The sequence below is a fragment of the Mustela putorius genome, unplaced genomic scaffold (assembly GCF_011764305.1).
Source record: "Mustela putorius furo isolate JIRA1106 unplaced genomic scaffold, ASM1176430v1.1 tig00003901_pilon_pilon_pilon, whole genome shotgun sequence".
NCBI lineage: Eukaryota > Metazoa > Chordata > Mammalia > Carnivora > Mustelidae > Mustela > Mustela putorius.
This window is the reverse complement of record NW_025422049.1, coordinates 22,055,816-22,074,370: the sequence shown is the minus strand read 5'-3', so window position 1 is coordinate 22,074,370 and position 18,555 is coordinate 22,055,816. Positions and strand designations below refer to the sequence as shown.

The window sequence follows — 18,555 nt, the reverse complement described above, 5'->3', positions numbered from 1 at the left end:
TTTATGGTGATAGTGATATTGATGAAAATAAATTAATAATTTTAGTAACTATTTATTATGGAACCACTACTTTAGCTAGGCACTGTATCTCAGGAGGTAAACTCTCAGATCCACCCTTCAGTTTTAGAAAGGAAGCCATTTAGTCATTAAGATGGCTAGATGAAACTACATCACCTGTACAGTTTCAAAACAGAGGCACTTGCTAAATCAACAGAGATTCTGGCAAGTTTGCATACACTTATTATAATTGTCCTCTTTTTTAAAAAAATCAATGGGATGGCCTGGTTTAGGTCCTAATAAAGTATTTTGGGCCTCTCCTGAGTATTCCTAAGGTGTAGTCTTTATAAAAAATAAAGCAATTAACAAGAAGAAATCAGCTAAAGTAAAAAGAAACCACATATGAACTTAACTGGAAATTACTGAATTATCAGTAATTGGGGTATTAACATGTATATTGTATTCTTAAATTTTTCTCTCCTCCCATTTCCTACAGAGATCCAGGAGAGGGAGATTTGTGGCAGAGCTTGAAGTAGAAGCTGCTTGAATCCAGTGGCTTTTAAGCCAGATGTCCCTGGATGGGAATGAAGGGCATTTGAAGACAAGAGAAGAGAGGTCAGGGTTTATGGGTCCTTCCAGTAGTGGAGACATGAGTATTTTTCCAAATCAGGATCCAAGACTATGGAAAGCTAGGCACCTTGTCTTACCAAAGATTCCCCTAATCTGGAGGGCTGGATAGAAGCAGCAGGAGCAAAATCCATGGATCTGAAATTGTGCCAGTTCAGTAAATGAACATCTGATCCCTAACCAGTATGACCAGGTATCTGAGGATGGTGGGAATCTCATGCTAGATCAGACCAGAGCATGTCTGTATGATTAATGGAGACCGGGAATCCCTAATAACAACTGAAGTAGACATCCCACCAACCTGCTACAGTTGAATTGAGGATCTTAAATTTATGTCCTTAAAGACAATCTTATTATCTTTTTAAAGACTTATTTACTTGGGAGATAGCGTGCCAAGTGCACATGCATGCACATGCAGGGGGGAGGGGCAGAAGGTGAGAATCTTCCAGCAGACTCCCTGCTGAGTGCAGAGCACAGATAGTAGGGCTCTATCCCAATACCCGTAAGACCATGACTTGGGCCAAAACCAAGAGTTGGATCCTTAACCAACTGAGCCACCCAGGTACCCCCAAAGGCTATTTTTAAAAAAGATTTTATTTATTTATTTGACAGAGATCACAAGTAGGCAGAGAGAGACATGAGGAAGCAGTCTCCCTGCTGAGCAGAGAGCCCGATGTGGGGCTTGATCCCAGGACCCTGGGATCATGACCTTAGTCGAAGGCAGAGGCTTTAACCCACTAAGCCACCCAGGCGCCCTTAAAGGCAATTTTGAAATGTGTTATTTCTAACATGTTCAAGTGTGTGAGCTAAGCTTGTCTATGTGCTAGGTCTCCTATTCAGTTTCAAATAAGGAAGGAAATGAACTCTTATGTTGTATTCTGAGTGTTAGGAACGATTACACAGCGGTCCTCTGAATCTGAGTCCTTAAGAACTCTTCTAATTGGCCAGGCCCTACGTCCCTCAGAGGGGATAATGATTCTAAGACTATATGGTGAAGCATATATAGTACAGGTGTGCGTGTACTAGAAATTTCTTAGTTGTCCTCACTGATCCATTTTTTTCTCTCTGCTGTGTGCCCCAAGCTTACCAATGTAGATTACATCAAAGGTTTTCCATGCCCTTTGGCTTCAGTGTGATTGAAGGGTAATACCCATAATAACGAGTTCAGGTATTTTTAACGCCCATATCCTGGATTCTCTGAAGTCTCTGTGAGCTGAGTCCTGAAGATCACAGCTGCTGTCGGATGGCCCTTTCCATACAGCTGTCTACCAACCAGTAACCACTCCCTTCCTCCCCTCCCTGTTCTTCTCCTACCCCTCCTCCACACTCTCCTTTACCACTGCCCTCCCCTCTTACTCTACTTTTCTTTGCCTAGAGGTTACCATATGATGGACTGAATTGTGTCACCTCTAAATTCATACTGTGAAATCTTAACTCCCCAGTACCTCAGAATGGGACTGTGTTTGGAGATGGAATCTTTACAGAGATAGTTAAGTTAAAATGGAATCATAGTTAAGTTAAAATGGAAATCATTAGGCCTCCTTAGAAGAGATTAGGACACAGACAGCTGCAGAGGTAAAGAAGTCACAGTAAGGCAGCCATCTACAAGCCAAGGAAAGGATTCAGAAGAAACCAATCTTGCCAACACCTTGATTTTAGACTTCTAGACTCCAGAACTATGAGAAAATAAATTTGTTGTTTAAGCCACCTAGTTTGTGGTGGCTTTGATGTGGCAGCCCTAGCAAACTAATACATGCCATGACTCCTCTGTTAACAACTTAAGAAAAAATTCTCCATTAAACTTCTCAAATCATCTATTTTGAGTCCCGTTTATTTCCTGCTGGGACCCTGACTGATCCAGTAGGACTATACAGGACTTATTAACAGATCTGTTCTCACTCTTATTTTCCAAAATTTCTGCAGTAACCAATGGAATATGTTTTTTGTTTGCTAAAGAAGTAAAAAACACTGTTATGGAACAAAACGTGGTTTGGAAAATTTCCATATAGAATGGATTTATAATCATAGGCATCCAACATCAGCCCTCCTCCACAAATCCCCTAGATTCCCACTGTTATGTCTAAGGGATTACAAAAACAGTACAGGGCCTCAGTGTTCCAACTAGGGAAATCTGCCATCCTTGGTCCAAAATCTAGAAGTATTTCTGAAGGTGGCTGCCCATGCTTCCTTTTGTGGCAAAGAGGAAGACTCTGCACAAGTGTAAGGAACTGTTATAGTTCCCACTAAATATTCTGTTACACCAGCCCAACTTAGAGGGGCAAGGAGCATCAGAACAAAACTGGCTCTTATAAGCTGCACTAGAAAGCAATCATACTCTGAGAAGCCACAGTGAGACAGCAGGGGAGGGGAACTGGCATGACAGGATACTCCTGGCTGCCACACTCAACAGAAAAAGGAATTCTTTCACTGGAGTCTGAACTCTCTCTTCATTCCATCTAGATCCTTCCTGAGCCTGCTGACTTGTCAGCCTTGGTAATATTAAAGGCACGCTGCAAAATACTTGCTTTGAAATTTAGAAACAAATTTTATTTAAGATCTGAAATACAATTCCTAAAATATCAACTTCTCCAGAAAACCGTGGCTACACAATAATGCATTGCCTCTATCATGTTAGAACGTGCATTAGACTCAAATACAAAAACCATGAAACAAATCACCATCCTTCAACAATTTGAGCAAAGATAGAATGCCTAAGGAACAACATAGATGGACTTGCAGAGGATGGGCTGTTTTACTTCAAGCACCATAAAAAAAAGAGCACAAATGCATGGGTTTTCAGGTATATACATTAAGTTGAACCTTTGGCACTAGGAATCAGGGCATTTTGTCACGTAGCATTAACACATATTAGAAAATTGTGTAGTGTCAAAGGGATAGAACCACCAGCTTTCAAGCAATGTTGTCAACTAGGCAATAAAATGTTCTACTGAATGTTTCTTCTTTGTCTAATTACTGCGTACACTGGTAGCAACTTTGAAATGAGAAAAGGAGCTTGTACTCCTTTCATTTTCTGTTTAGAACAAAACAGAAAACAAACTGAAACATAAGCCCTGTTATACATTAACAATTTTAAAGAACATCAATTATACAAGAAAAAGACTAAGAACAAAAAGAGTGTTTACAGATACCAGACGTAACAGTGAGTGGTCAGTAGACCCTCACAGGGCTTTGCGGTGGTACTCAGCCGAAGCCACTTTGTAATCACTGGCAGTAAACAGAGATGCAGCATTCTTTGCCAGATATTTTAGGAAATCATGCAAATAGCCCAACAATAATGCAAGGCTCTTCTCATCAAGGGGCGTATATGCCAACATTGCTCCGATTCTTACAAATAATCTCAGTAGGTGTGGGGCTCCATAAACCTGGGACATTGGTGCATCAGGGTGAGCCAAGAGGATTTCTGCATACTGGGGCCTCTCGAATTTGTAGAGCAGCTGAGTGCCCAACATCACATTGAAATATTCTTTTATTCCTGCCACAACTTCATTAACTGCGTATTCCTTGTTATCAACATTTCCCTGCGACTTTTTGCAATTTGCATACTCTTCCAGAATGGCATCTACATTTTTCTTAGCAGGGAGTTGAAAGAGCTGCTTCTGCCTGGTAACTAAGTCCCAGTCCTCAACAAGCCATGGTTTTAATTCTTCAGGAATCTTCACTTTAACTTCCATTCTATTCTTAAAGGCCTCCTCGCTTTCAACAGTGGGATCGGCCCGGGCCCTCTTCTTCCGAGGTGGCTGGGGTGCTTCGCTGGTACTGCCACCATCTCCATTTCCAGGAGTCTTCTGCTTGTTCTTTCTTGTCTTCCTCACAGATCCTGAAGGGGGGTTCTCTGCAGAGCGACCCCCCCATCGCCCTGGGAGAGCCGGTTCCAGATTCTTCTGCTGTGGACCAGCAGTCTTCTTTCCTGAGGAGGCCCCTCTCATCTTACTTCTCTGCATATTGCTTCTAGTTGGTTTTTTAAAGTTGTCTTCTTCTGCAGATTGTTGTCCACGAGTTTGAGAACCCTGCTTTCTGGAACTCATTCAACCCTGTTTTTATTTCAACCACTGTAATATATAAAGGATTTTACTTGGTTGTTCTCTGTCATGACCCTTAATACACACTGCTTCATAAAGGCTCACCAAAGTAAAACACAAGCTATTCTCTTGGAATTTGTATTTCAAATCCTAGTTCAGGATCACCTGTAAGTGACTTACTACCTCTACCCTCACTTTGATCCTATCAACCACTACTCTTACCCCATCCGATCACTCATGAGACTTGCCTGTAAGTTAGTTTTTTGGTACTGCTCAAAAGACAGGAATATAATTTTAGAAAAAGAATTAATTAAATGGAAAAAAAACTGTAGAAGGCAGCAGAATTGAAATTAAATGCTCTGAACAAGAGAAATGACAAGATAAAATAAGAAAGATTAGTTGACTAGAGGCAAAATGACTAACAGTAAATGCTTTTGTAGGAGTTCAGGTAGGCCTGACTTGGGGTGATGACAGAGTCAAGAGAAACCAAATACAGAACTTGGTAAATGAAGAGGGAGGAGTCAAAGGTGTCTCTGCAATTTTAAGCCCGGGTAATTAATGAATTAATAAAAACACTGATTTTAACGGTTAGTTTAGAATTAGCAATGAAGTAAATGAAAATAATTCATCCACTCAGTGAGTCATCATACATTAATACACATCTGCTTTGGGACAGATACTATGCCAGATGCTAGTGATTTAAGTATCTTAAGTGGCAATTAAAAACCTAGGTTAGTACATTGAGAGTTATAGGCACAGAGTACTTTGGAGCAAATAAATGGCATACGACACAACTTCTAGTATTAGCTTGTTGGAGGAGGTGATAATTCAGTGAGGGAGAAGTCAGTGATGACTCCCAGGTTTTGAGAATAGGTGATTAAGGCATTAGTATTATCACCAAATAAGACTGCATCTAAAGGAGGAAGAAGTCGATTAGAGAGGAAAGAAGTTCAGTAGTGGATCTACTAAGTGTGAGGTATACAGTTAAACATTTAACTTTAAAGCTCAGGTGAGGGTCAGAGCCAGAAACGGAGATCTGAGAGTAATCATCATACAGCTGCTACCAGAAGCTATGAAAACCATCAAAATCATTCACGGAGAGAAGAGGAAGAAAAACTGAACCAAAGTATGATATAGTATAAAATATAGTAGAGAAAACTAGTAAGATAAAGATGAAAAAAATAGTATTCTATGATTTTTACAGTGTAACAGATGAAGCAATTTTTTTTGACTTACGTAATCCTCTTCCTTCTTTCCCTTCCAAGAACTCCTAGTGTTTTCCCAGATGGAATCTCCTAGATCTCCTGGAATGGTCTGGAAGGATGAGGCTGGGGACACAACCTAGAAAGGGAAACAGATTATCTGCAATGAAGATGAACTTTTGTGAAATAACACAGGAAAAAAACCTAGTTTTTTGACCATGTGGTTTACAATTGCAATTATCAGAGAAAATATATACCTCTGCTGTTAAGACATACTTCTACTTCAATTAGACTCTGCCATTTATGAATTGTGAGGACTTGGGTAAGATATGCAAGCTCTCTTAGCCTCTTTTACTCATCTAATGAGGCCAAACTATCCCTTGACTTCACAGGTTCTTTAGAACTTCATAAATGAGACCTGGCTAAATAGCTAGCATGGTATCTTGCAGGAATACATGTGAATATGGGTATAAAGATGTTCACTACAGTGGTGTTCTTAATACCGAAGAACTGGAAACACCTCAACTCATTGGTAGGGCAATGGGAACACAGATTCTGTATGCACACTATAGAAGAACATTCAAATGAATTAAGCAGAGAACCATTATGAATATAGAAAGATGTTCAATGCTACATTATTAGATAAATAGGCTTAATGTTTTACAGGTACAATAGGATCCTGTAGAGAGCGCACAGGCCAAGATATAATAACATCAGTCCTGTACAGTTCTTATGTACAGTGTGATCAAATTCCTATTTTAAACTGATATGTATAAATGCATAGGAAAAGTATCCAGATGAAATCAGTACCACTGTTAAAATCAGCGTAACCTCTGGGAAAAAATGATGACGGTAGATCAGCCTTAAACCAGGTTTCTCTGGTAACTATTAATTTCACCCACATTAAAAGGCCCTTGGCCAATCCCTAGCCCTTAAAACAATGTGAGCAGGTGTAAAGGAAGCCCTGAGGGGGAAAAAAAGAGGTAAAAAAATGCTAGACAACTAGAGCCTTGAATCAGGGAAACCAGTTATTGGGAAGACAGGCCTGAGTACCAGAGATTTCACTAAGCAAACGATACCCTCTCACTAAAAGGACACAAAGATCTGAGTAAAGAAATCAAGGGCAAAGGAGGTCCTCAGAGAGCACCAACTCTGTGAATACGGATACTGACCCTGTGGGAATCAGAAAGCTGCCTGAGGGATAAAGAGACACATCCTTTGAAGGATCAGACAGTAGCCAGTGTGTCATGGCATTGCACTGTAAGCCACTGAGCTTACAAAAAGGATGTTTCTAAACAAATACTGTGCCCAGGACAGAGGGGAGACAGTATCTGAGAATTTAGTTAAGTAATTTACTTGAAATTCAGAAAGCCCACCTCAGAGTTAATATAGTACAGAGCTTCCACAATACACGGGGGGCAGTTAACATACCAACTAAAGAAAGCAAGATGGCTCAGTGCCAGCCAGACTGTGAAACAGAAGTGAGGCCAGGTGGGATGCAAAGTATTTTGGAAGTCTCACAGTCATCAGCAATTCCTTACTGAGGAACTTTAAAATGATAGCTGAACATACCGTACATCCCCGGCATTGACCACATATATTCATTCATAGGAAAACTACAAAAAGGAATTCTACCTCGTTCTAATTAACTGGGTGGGTTCTGTCATTCTCTACAAATTCTTCCCCTCATAGTCTCAATGAAATATCTGACATTTTACAGAAAAAATAACCTGCACCACAAATCAAGGTTTGTGACTGCTGAATAAAGCCATGGAAACAGCCTTTGTATTAGTTGTCTCAGTTCCTTTATTTTCATCTAAGTAGCCTACAGATCAAACAAGCAACTATTACTATCTGGAAGTCAGAAACCAGACATGAAAAGAAGGAATACCTACCTTTTGATGTCTGGCTCCTACTTTTAAGTTTCTGAATAGCTTTCCACTCTGTACATCCCTTCCCAGCTTAACACTGCTCCATGATCAATGACAGATGTGCTGTGCACATTCATTTAAAAAGTTTGCACTACAGATTACTTAATTTGGGGCTATTTTAAACTGAGTTTGCCAGTTTGTCTTGAGTTTCAGGCTTTATTAGTGTTTACTGGCTTAGTACACCTACCCTTTGCTCCATCATGCTCTCTCCATTATCTCCATCTAAATACTACAGAAGTCTTCTTTCCTCCTCAAATCTCCAACTCTAGTCCATGTTTCTCTTCCACCTCCAATACCGTATGAAGTGGATCTTAGTACTCCAGAGTTTAATATTTAAATGTCTTGTGTTAGTTTTGCTTATAGAACAACACCATTATTCTATTTGCCACAGGTCTTGTGTTATACATATCACATATATCTTTGAGCAGCACTTAGGTCCCTGGGGGGGGGGGGGCACTTCAAAGTGAGGAAGTGATTCAATACATGAAGAAAATGGAGGCACAAATTAGGGACAAGTCATCAAGTATTTTCCCACTTGTTTTCTACAGGTCAGCTCTGGGGGTAGGTCAGACATTGAGAAAACACATTTGTAGATTTGCCCTAGTTTTCTAAATTTCTGTGTAAATACTTATTTATACTGATCATCAAATCTCAACCTTCCCTATTTAAAAATGTGGTATCACAAACTAGTTTTCTTTCCCATGTAACATAATATACATCTTGAGAGCTGTGTGCTTCATCAAATGGTCCTACCTCAATCTAACCACCCTTAACAGAAAGTGATTCCTCTTCAATTTACCCTGCAGTAAATATTGCAACATTTTTGTCCTCATTTCCCATTATTTAATACTTCCAGATGCAGATTTAGGGGGTCAAGAGGTAGTAACACATCACCAAATTACTTCCCCAAGCTGTGCCAGTTTCCAACCTTACTAGGAGTGTGTATAACTATCACTTATACTCTGGTCAGCAGTGGCTAGGCTCATCTACATCTGATAAAATGTTTAGTTGTTCAGTTTTTATTAGAAACAGTTTAACATTTAAAAAGTGTCTACTGACTACATAGGCTTTGGTCCTGTGCCCATTCAGTTGGTTCTTAGTGATTTTAACATCTATAGGAGCTTTTTTAAAAAATTTTATTTATTTATGGGGGCCTGGGTGGCTCAGTGGGTTAAAGCCTCTGCCTTCGGCTCAGGTCATGATCCCAGGGATTGAGCCCAGCATCAGGCTCTCTGCTCAGCAGGGAGCCTGCTTCCCCCTCTGCCTGCCTCCCTGCCTACTTGTGATCTCTGCCTGTCAAATAAATAAATCTTAAAAAAAACACACAACACCTATGACTATTGTGAATGGTGCCTTGTTTTTACTTCTGCATTTATTCAAATGTATGATGCTTCCCAATTTCAGAGACATGTGTGTCTCTTTAAGATTTTATTTATTTGACAGAGATTACAAGTAGGCAGAGAGGCAGGCAGAGACAAAGGGGGAAGCAGGCTCCCCACCAAGCAGACAGCTGATGCTGGGCTCCATCCCAGAACCCTGGGATCATGACCTGAGCTTAAGGCAGAGACTTTAACCCACTGAGCCACCCAGGTGCCCTGGATCTCTTTATATATCAAAAGTTGTCATTTTGGGGCAAATATTTCCCCTAGTGTTCTTTTATAGTGCCTAATGTTAAGATTTTAGAGTTTTACATAATGAAACGTTAACTTTCCTTTCCACTGTTAAAAGATGTCATTTTAATGGAGGTTTTATATTTTCTTAATCCATCCAGAATTTGCTAAGTTATGAACAGAAAATCTGCATTATTTTCCCCAAGTAGTTAATACTGTGGCATCATTTATGGGTAATCTTTCCTTTACATAGGTGTAAATTCGAAAATACATAAAAATGGGGGAATTCCTCCTTTTCATCCCCTCCCTAATCCCAAAATAACTGTGTAAGCTTTCAGATCTTATGTGCATAGTCACACAAATATATAATCTATAAAACTAAATGTGTACTTTATATTTCATTTGGCAAATGTATATTTCATTTGGCAAATGTGAGACATCTTGTATATTTCATTTGGCAAATGTGAGACATCTTGCCCCCCACCTTTTCTCACTTTGTCATGGGCATCTTTTTGTCCACACATACCTAGCTCATTCTTTTTAATATTCACATTACCCTATAATCTCTATGTGGCAGAATTTAACCAGTCTTTTATTAACTTTTAAGTTGTTCCCAGTACTTCATTATTACAGAAACGCTGTAAGAGTCGTCAGTGTACAGATATATTAGAGCATCAGGGATTTCAGGACTATTCTCAAAAACAGAACTGTTCAAAGGATTGGTGTACTTTTAACTTTGATGAGATAGAGGCAAATTCAATTTGTAAAGAACCACTTCAATTTGTACTCCCAGCAAAAATTATTCAAGTTCATTCACCTATACCTTGAGCAACATGGGATGTCTTTGGAAAAAAAATTTTTTTTTGCTTATCTAGTATGTAGTATATCATTGAGTATCTTTCACACATCCATGTGTATGTTTTTCTTATGTGAATATATGTTTCTATACTAGATTGTTTGCTTCCTTTACTGATTTCTAATAATAAATCCTAAGTATTCTTGGATATGTTGGAAACATTTTTTCCAAACTCATTTTCCTTCTCTGGGGGTGAGTGTATACATAAAATCACACAGAAAAATATGTCAACCTTTTCCTTTGTGAACTTGGCATTTATGTCACACCTAGGGAAAATGCTCCCAAATCAATATTCTAAAAATGATTTCCTGTATTTCTTGGTATTTCTATAGTTTCTTCCAAATATGTAACTTTTCCTAATATTACTTATTAAAGAGGTCATCCTTTCCACACTGATCCGAAATTCTATTAGAGAACACTCTAAATTCCTAGATGTGCACGGGTCTTCGAAGGTACTCTCTTCCCAATGATTTGATTATTCAATTGTTAAATGTTATCACTATTTCTAGGTCACCTGTTCTGTCACAGTGTCTGTTCTCACACCAGCATTGCACTGGTTTAATTATCATAAAGACATAAATGTTGCCCTAGAATAACACTTGTAAATGGTTTCCAAGGATGTATGATTCATTACTTGAAGTAGCAAACACTGAAGTCAATGTGGAGGACTATTACTAGTGATTTGTAAAGATAAAATGTGGTTTATCCATAATATGGATTATCACGCTAGTCAAAGCAATGCCACTGTGAAAGGAATCAAATAGAACTCTAAGAATGAACATGAAGACATTCAATTCTTTGAATAAAAACAGCAAGTTGCAAAAACAATACCCATAGTGTGATAGATACCATATTTATGTAAAAGAAAACACTATATATATATATATATGTATATATATATATGCATATATACATATATCCATGTATGTTTTTTAACAGGTACTTAAAGATCTAGAAGGAAACAGAACTGAGAATAGTGATGAACTGGAGGTTAAGAAATAGAAACCTGAGCCTACTTCATAGTATTTAAACCTTTTCATTATAAGGATAATATATTCACGTATCAATTATGAGACTAAAAATCTGTCTTAAAATATACATATTTAAATTCAATGATTTTTTAAAATCTATTCTTATCCTTAGATCTCAACAGTGGACTTTTCAGTAAATTATCACTATGTATAATACATTTTGTAGGCATACCATTCAGACTGGTTTCCCTTCCCCCTTCTAGGTTCTGCCCATTCTTGTAGGTCCAGGTCAAGGTCCTTTTCCTCTTTGAGGCTTTCTCCATTTCAGGATACCCTGGACCTTGCCTTCTGAGCTCCTACTAGTGTCATAGCCCATCTCCCTCCCTTTTGCCCTTAATCCTTCTCCAAATGGCTTCCTGTAAAGGGGTTTTGTGCCTACACATCTACTCCATCTTTCCCACCAGTGCAGCACCCTCCTCTGCAACCCAGCTTTCAGAAGAGAAAAAAAAATTAGAAGGAAAGTGACTCCATGGGAAAATGAACCTTTCAAGTCACTAAAAAAACCTTCTTTCATCCCCTCATGCAAGTGATGGGCCATTTCGGAATGCAGACTCTGAAAGCTAACATTTTGGTATGGGTGTGTCACAAATCAAGTGTGAACAACATCTCCTATGGTTTGTTGGAATAAAACTTTAAATACACATATACCATGCCAGTTACATTTATATCCATTCTCTTCTGGATCTTGGAACACTTCCTTTATGTTTAACATATTTTTTGAGTCTGAGACAAAGGAGGAATAACACAAAAGCTGTTAGCAGACTGAATATAGTTATGATTTCCTAGTTAAAATTATAGTGCCTGGAAATTTCCTTGTAAATAAATATGATCAATATACTCAGTATCTTTCGAGATTGTTAGGACAAGCCAGAAGTCTTAATTTCAGAATTCAGTTCTAGAGGTAACTGCTGCTTCTGGAAAATCAGGAAAGAAACCGACAGCATTATTATTATTATTATTATACATTTCCAAACAGAAGAATCTACTGCTTTTAGAAATTTAAGAGTGTATGTGTGAGTAAACCAGGATGTACCAGAAGGACCAACATAACCATAATTATTATTAAGGCAAACACTTATATGTACCAAGCACTGTCCCTTCAAAAATCCTATGAAGTAGAACTATTACCATCTTTATTTTACACAGGAGGAAATTTAGGGACAAAGGGAGGTAAGTACCTTGCCCAGGATCACACAGCAAGTGGCAGAGACAGAATTCAAACTAAGGAAGTCAGTATTTGCTTTCAATCACTAAATTATGCTATACGTGAGATGCCACGAAGTTTTTAAAGAAAGAATTATATATTTATACACACATATAAATATATGGAACTAACCCTAGGGTATCAACTGTATTATCTTTTATCAAAAAATGTAATGTAATCTGTTTGGGTACTTGCTACACTGGAGGCACCCATCCTTTTCTTCTTAGAATTTAGAGTGCTTTCCCAGATAGGTGCTTATTAATCTTCAAAATATTCCTGGACAGTTAGGAAGGTTATGTGGAATTATCTTGTTTGAGAGCTGAGGCCAGGAGAAGGGAGGCACTTACCTAGTTTCTGTAATCAGGGATGGTTCTGCAATCAGGATCAGATCTTCTGATCCTTACAATACAGCAAACTTAGCTTTTCTGATGATGGCCTGGAAGGTCAAAGAAGGGGACAGAAAAGGACATAACGTAAAAAGATATGAGATCCTTTTTTTTCCTCCACCAACCAATGCATTTATCACACACAAAGGACACAATGCCTGATAAATAATGTAAAAATGTTTCTTTTCCCTTTCTTGTGGTTATATTTTCAAAACGACTTTACTGTACATTTATCTTTATTTCTGATAAAGTAACAGTCCTTTTTATACTTCTTATGAATAATAATTTCAAACGAATAAAAATGTAGAAGGAAGAGTAATATAAACCTATTATCAATCACCCAGCTTCAACAATTACCAACTGAAGGCCATCTTGTTTCATCTATAACCCCACCCACTTCTCCCCCCCAACTCTGATTTTTTTTAAGCGCAAGGAATAGCTGATTTTCTGCATTTTATTATGGAAAATGTCAAACATATACCAAGGAAGACATAATAATATAAGGAACCCCTTATGCCCCATCACTCAGCTCAAACAATTATTAACTTAGGGCCAGTTTTGTTTCATCCATGTCCCTCCCCATTTCCCCTACCGCTGAGATTATTTTGAAGCAAATTCCAGTCATTAACATATATGAAGTCATTCCCAGACATTTTATTACTTAATCCGCAAATATTTTCCTGTTTCTCTACAACATAATTTGAAATTGTAACCATTAATGCCATTACAACGTCTAAAAAATCGACATCAATTCCTTAAAAAAAAAAAACTGCAAATCCGTCTTCAAATTTTCCCGATGCATCTTAAGCAGCTTTTTTTTTTTAAGCTGGTGTGTTCCAATCAGGATCCAAACAAGGCCTACTGATCGCATGTGGTTCATCTCCTGATCGCTCTCGTTCTCCATCTCTCCCCCACCCCCGCTCCGGCCTTTTAAACTTTTCAATATGGAAAATTCCAATCCCCGCTATTTTGAGCTAATTCTCAAATAGTAAATTATTTCGTCAGTAAAGACTGGTATGTCTCTTTTATAGCTCGAATTTCTTATAGGAAAGAATCTGATGGGCAGGGAAAACACTATAATGAACGAATTTACATAATTTATGTTTTTCTTTCATTCTGTTACGCGGGTTTTTCACTACACAATAATAGCGAATAGCTTTCGGACCCAGGATTGGTATTAAGTGTCTTATACACACTAATACACAGTACAAGCCTGTGAGGTAAACGTCTCTGAGGTAGATACTATTATATCACCATTTTACAAACATGGAAACCGAGACACTGAAAGAACAGGAGCCAGCCCAAGCTGGGCGTTGGCGAGTAGAAATTTGAATGCAGCTCTGCTCAACTGCGAAGCCATTAGTTAATCTCGCCAATATATGCGACGATAAAAAGAAATCGTCAACCCTTTCACCCCACCCCCACCCCGAAACCTGAAACGAGAATCCAGTTCTTTCCAGCAGCCGACGTGTGATCACTGCCGTTCCTCCAACCGCCATAGTAAAGCCAGGTTTCTCTGGCAACTGATATCCATAGGCAGACACGTCACCTTGGAGGCGGGATTATAGCCTCCAGCCAATCACAATCGTCTTGTCTAAGTTTTAGAATGTTCCATAACCAAATGATTGGACAAGGCCTAACACGTCAGCGATGACACTTCGCCGCAGTAAAGGCGGGTGCTAGCAACCTGCTTCTTCACGGTTAAGGCTTGAAGCAAGCCAATCATCTTTTTTCTTTAGTGCGGACTCTGGCCAATGACTCTCGCCCTCTTAGGTTCTTAGCCCGCCCTCCAAAAGCGCGACGGCCGTTGGGTCAGAAGTCTATAGGGCAGGGTGTTCACGTGGCCTGTTTTCACGACCCAGAGTTCCCCTGACCAGAGTTTCTTTTTTTTTTTTTTCCTGCAGGGAGGCATTATGGGTTTTTTTTTTTCCTCCACTGGGAAAGGAAGTGTCTACGTGGCCTGCGGAAACAGGATGGGCGGAAATGAGCTAAGGTTCCCGCGAGTGGGGAAGCGCGAGGTCAAATTTGGGGCCACGCCCCCGAATCTCTTGCGCAACTGTCGGAGCAAAAAAAAAATAAAAGCGGAGCAGGGGTTTTAATGTGTGAGTTGGGGTGGTGGGTGTGTGGGTGCGTGGTGTTGGGGCCTGAGTTTGTGTGAGGGCAAGGTCGCGTAGCCTTGGGGTTGGGATGTGTACGCGGCAGCCCTCGTGGCGTCGGTGGTGGTGGGTTTGCGCAGACGTGCTCCCCTAGCGTTGGGACACAGGCATTGGGGCCGGTGTGTGTGTGCGCGCACATGTGTATGTGCTTGTGTGCGTGCACGCGCGCTGTGTACCGGATAGTATCTATAAAGTTTGAAAACTGTTCTAATGAAAAGGAAAATAAGTAAAGGCGCCCGTAACCAATAAAGAGCCTTTGCCAGAAATATGTTGGCCTTTCCTATTGATTTAATTTCAGACACTAAAAATACCCTTTCTTCCCACGTTTTTCTCAGCTGACAAAATCCTGTTCTAAACCATAGCCCTCCAATAAATAGTTCAGAGCCAAACGTTCCCATCCCCATTTGAGCAGTTACAAGGTGCCACTTCTTTCCCGTTTCCTAGTAACTTCTCCCTGCCCCCCCCCCCCCCGCCAAAGTTGACTGCCATTCTCTTGGCACAAACACAGATTTCTGCCGGTAACATACGTGATAGCCTTCCCCTCCGTCTCTCTATCTATATTTATACACACACAGACTCTGAATTTCTGTGGGGGCTGAGACTCTCTTACCTTTTTGTCCTGATCTCCAAGCACAGTGCCCTTCAGGCAAGTACGCGGTCAGCTAGTTTTCCAGAAAGTTCTCTGGGTGAGGTTTATACCTCTTGAGTCTGCCACTAGATGCCACCAAATCCCAGCAAAGGATTGGCTGTTTAGTCCCTGGAATTGTGGGATTTTGTTCCCCTATTTCTGATTTGTTGAACTCCACAAACAATGTATAGGGAATCATGTAAATTTTTCATTGGTAAGGAAAAAATCAAATTAACTTTTGAAAATAAGGAGGCAGAGAACTATGGCCCTAGATTCAAATGTTTTTTCCTTATTTCTTCTTAAAAAAATTCCCCCTCCAGCTCTCTCTTCTTTCCTCCTTGCCTTTTGGGGGGTCAGAATTAATGAATGACCCCAGGCACTGATGCTGATAAAGATCTGAATCCTTTCTGTACATCTTTTTTCCAATGCTAACAACATTCCCCAGTGGAAAATATAGGTGGCTGTTTAGTCAATAAAGACAGATGAAAACATGGACCCCGATACTGAAAACCGATCTTTTTCTCTTGAAATTTTTATTAAATATGTGTTTGCACCCTATTTTTTGTAGTGGCACTGCTACACTTTGTTATGTCTTTGGAGTTAGAGACCCAATTTTAATTCCCCACTTAGCTGTGAGATCTTGGGCAAATGATTTATTTTCTGTGATGCTCAGTTTTTTGCATACTTTCTATATTTTAGATGCTGTGTCATATCCTTTACATGGATATTCTTCTAATCCTCACAAGTCTTTATTAGATGGGTATGATTAAAACTCAAAAAAACAAAAATTAATGTATCTTTCAACTGCTAATAATATCCATTTGTGTGCATGCACACATGTGCACATGCATGCACAAAGTGTAGGGGGTGAGATTTAGAGCTGTGGTTCTCAGAGTGTTTTCCAGACCCAGTGGTAGCATTATTACCACTTTTGGGGAAGTTGTCAGAAATTCAATGGTCAGGCTCCACCTCAAATATAATGAATCAGAAATCCTAGGGGTGGGGTTTGGTGATCTGTGTTACACTGTTCTGCTGATTGCAATGTACACTAAAGTTAAAACCATGGCTTTGGAAGGCAGAAATGCAATGCTGGTTTTGTACACTCCACTAGAGGGTGCTACAGAACTTAGAGCGAGGTCATAAATGATATGTTAATTGAGACACCCTGCATATTTTATAAAAAATTTTTGTCCTTTTTCATTGATGTATAGTTGACATACAATGTTATATTAGTTTCAGGTGTACATCATCCCGCATATTATCAGACCCATTTTAAGATTAAAAACTAACTGTAGAGGTGTTCAGTTGTTTTCTCCGTGTGGACAAGTATGGGAGTCAGGATTTGAACTTTACCTGCTTCTCAAGCCCAGACCCTTGACAGTACTCTGTTTTTCATCTATAATAGCTTGTCTTGCTGGGCCTCAAAATATATTACAGATACCTTGTTCCCTGCTTGGATAACATTGACTAGACTGCCAAGAAGAGGGCAGGAAAGCAAACTAAGTAAGTGGAAATATTTTGATGATTTCATACCCTCCCTCATGTTTCTTCTGTAATATCAAGTAAAGCTCTTGAGTGTTTTCCTTCTTGTTTTTATATTTCCCAAATGCTCTCTGTATCCTACACTTCTCTTTTTCATTTTATGTCTGAACCTTATCTATGTGTGGACGAGAAATCAGGGTGGTCAGGAAACAGTTGTTGAAAGCCTATTATGGGCCACACTATATAGCTCTATACACATTAATCCCAACGAAAGGCCTGTAAATTAGGTGATGACTATCATCATTTTATAATGATGAAAATGAGTTCTAGAGACTAAAATTATTTTTCTTTGGTCATACAATTTGTAAGTGGTGGAGTCTAGGTAATTCCTGGTATATCTGACAGTATTAACCACTAAACTTTCTACTGCTCAGTTTTGAATCTTGTTTAGTTACTGTTTATGTAACTTTCATCATGTTATTTTATTTTTCTGAGCCTCAGTTTTGCTATACATTAAGTGGGAGCAAATATTCCTGCTTCATGTTAGAGGTGCAATATCCAAAACAGTAGCCACTAGACATGTGGGTATTTAAATTTGAATTACAGTTAAGTAAAATTAAAAATTAGGTTCCTTATTTGTATGTACTAAGCACATTTCAAGGGCTCAACAGCTACTTAAAGCTAATATTGGTACCATATTGGACATACATCAGGTACAGAACATCCCCACCATCCCAGAAAGCTTTGTGGTACAGTGCTGATTTAGATTATATAAAGTATGTAAAAGGACTTAGCTTAGTGTATAATTCATAGTAGTTGCCCAAGAAAAGTGATTTCCTTTGCTCTTTCCTTTCAGTGTTAGAGCTAGGTATGTTCTTCTGTTTTACTGATGGAGTCAGGAGAAGGGAGTAACTTACCCAATGTACTGTAATAGAGGATATGTCTAGCATTGGGACCTACATCTCCTGACTCTCTAGCATTCCCTCTAGTGGACCCATCCTTATGTGCCACTCTGTTGAATGAGATCTCAAGATTGAGGATGTGAATAATGTGAATTAACTTTGGAGTCAGGGCAGTAGCAGAAAAAGACATAGGAACTGAATGCCTTCTATGTTCCAGTCAGCTCTGTGCTCAGTTCTTTACATTTATTATCTTAGGGAATCTTCACTGAAGCCCGGAGAAGTTAAGTACTCACTTCAAGTTGTCAATTAGTAAATGGCAGAGCAAATATTCAGACTTCTTTTTGACTCCAAAGTCCATTTTTTTTCATTATGCAATACTACCATCTCCAATGTGAAAGCTCTCCTGCCCGTTCCACTTACTAAGTAGGATAAAGCTTCAGCAGATTCCTGCTTCTTAGTGGGTCCTCAGAAAATTCAAGTTACTCTTCTTCCTTTTGCATTTA

General features: G+C 39.2%; 1 protein-coding gene across 2 annotated transcripts; it reads right to left on the bottom strand.

The window, feature by feature from the left end:
- Nucleotides 1-3,145: 3,145 nt before the first annotated feature.
- Nucleotides 3,146-15,764, bottom strand: MORF4L2 (mortality factor 4 like 2). 2 transcript variants are annotated; one of them, XM_013049054.2, is made up of 4 exons: nt 15,651-15,764; nt 12,846-12,934; nt 5,901-6,005; nt 3,146-4,694 (listed from the first exon to the last, which is right to left on the bottom strand). In XM_013049054.2, exon 4 carries the CDS (start codon nt 4,668-4,670, stop codon nt 3,804-3,806), a length of 867 nt encoding a protein of 288 aa, XP_012904508.1. In that variant the 5' UTR covers nt 4,671-4,694; nt 5,901-6,005; nt 12,846-12,934; nt 15,651-15,764; the 3' UTR covers nt 3,146-3,803. The 2 variants fall into 2 exon arrangements, with proteins under 2 accessions (XP_012904508.1, XP_004778734.1); XM_004778677.3 differs by lacking the exon at nt 15,651-15,764 and adding an exon at nt 14,318-14,466.
- Nucleotides 15,765-18,555: the final 2,791 nt, after the last annotated feature.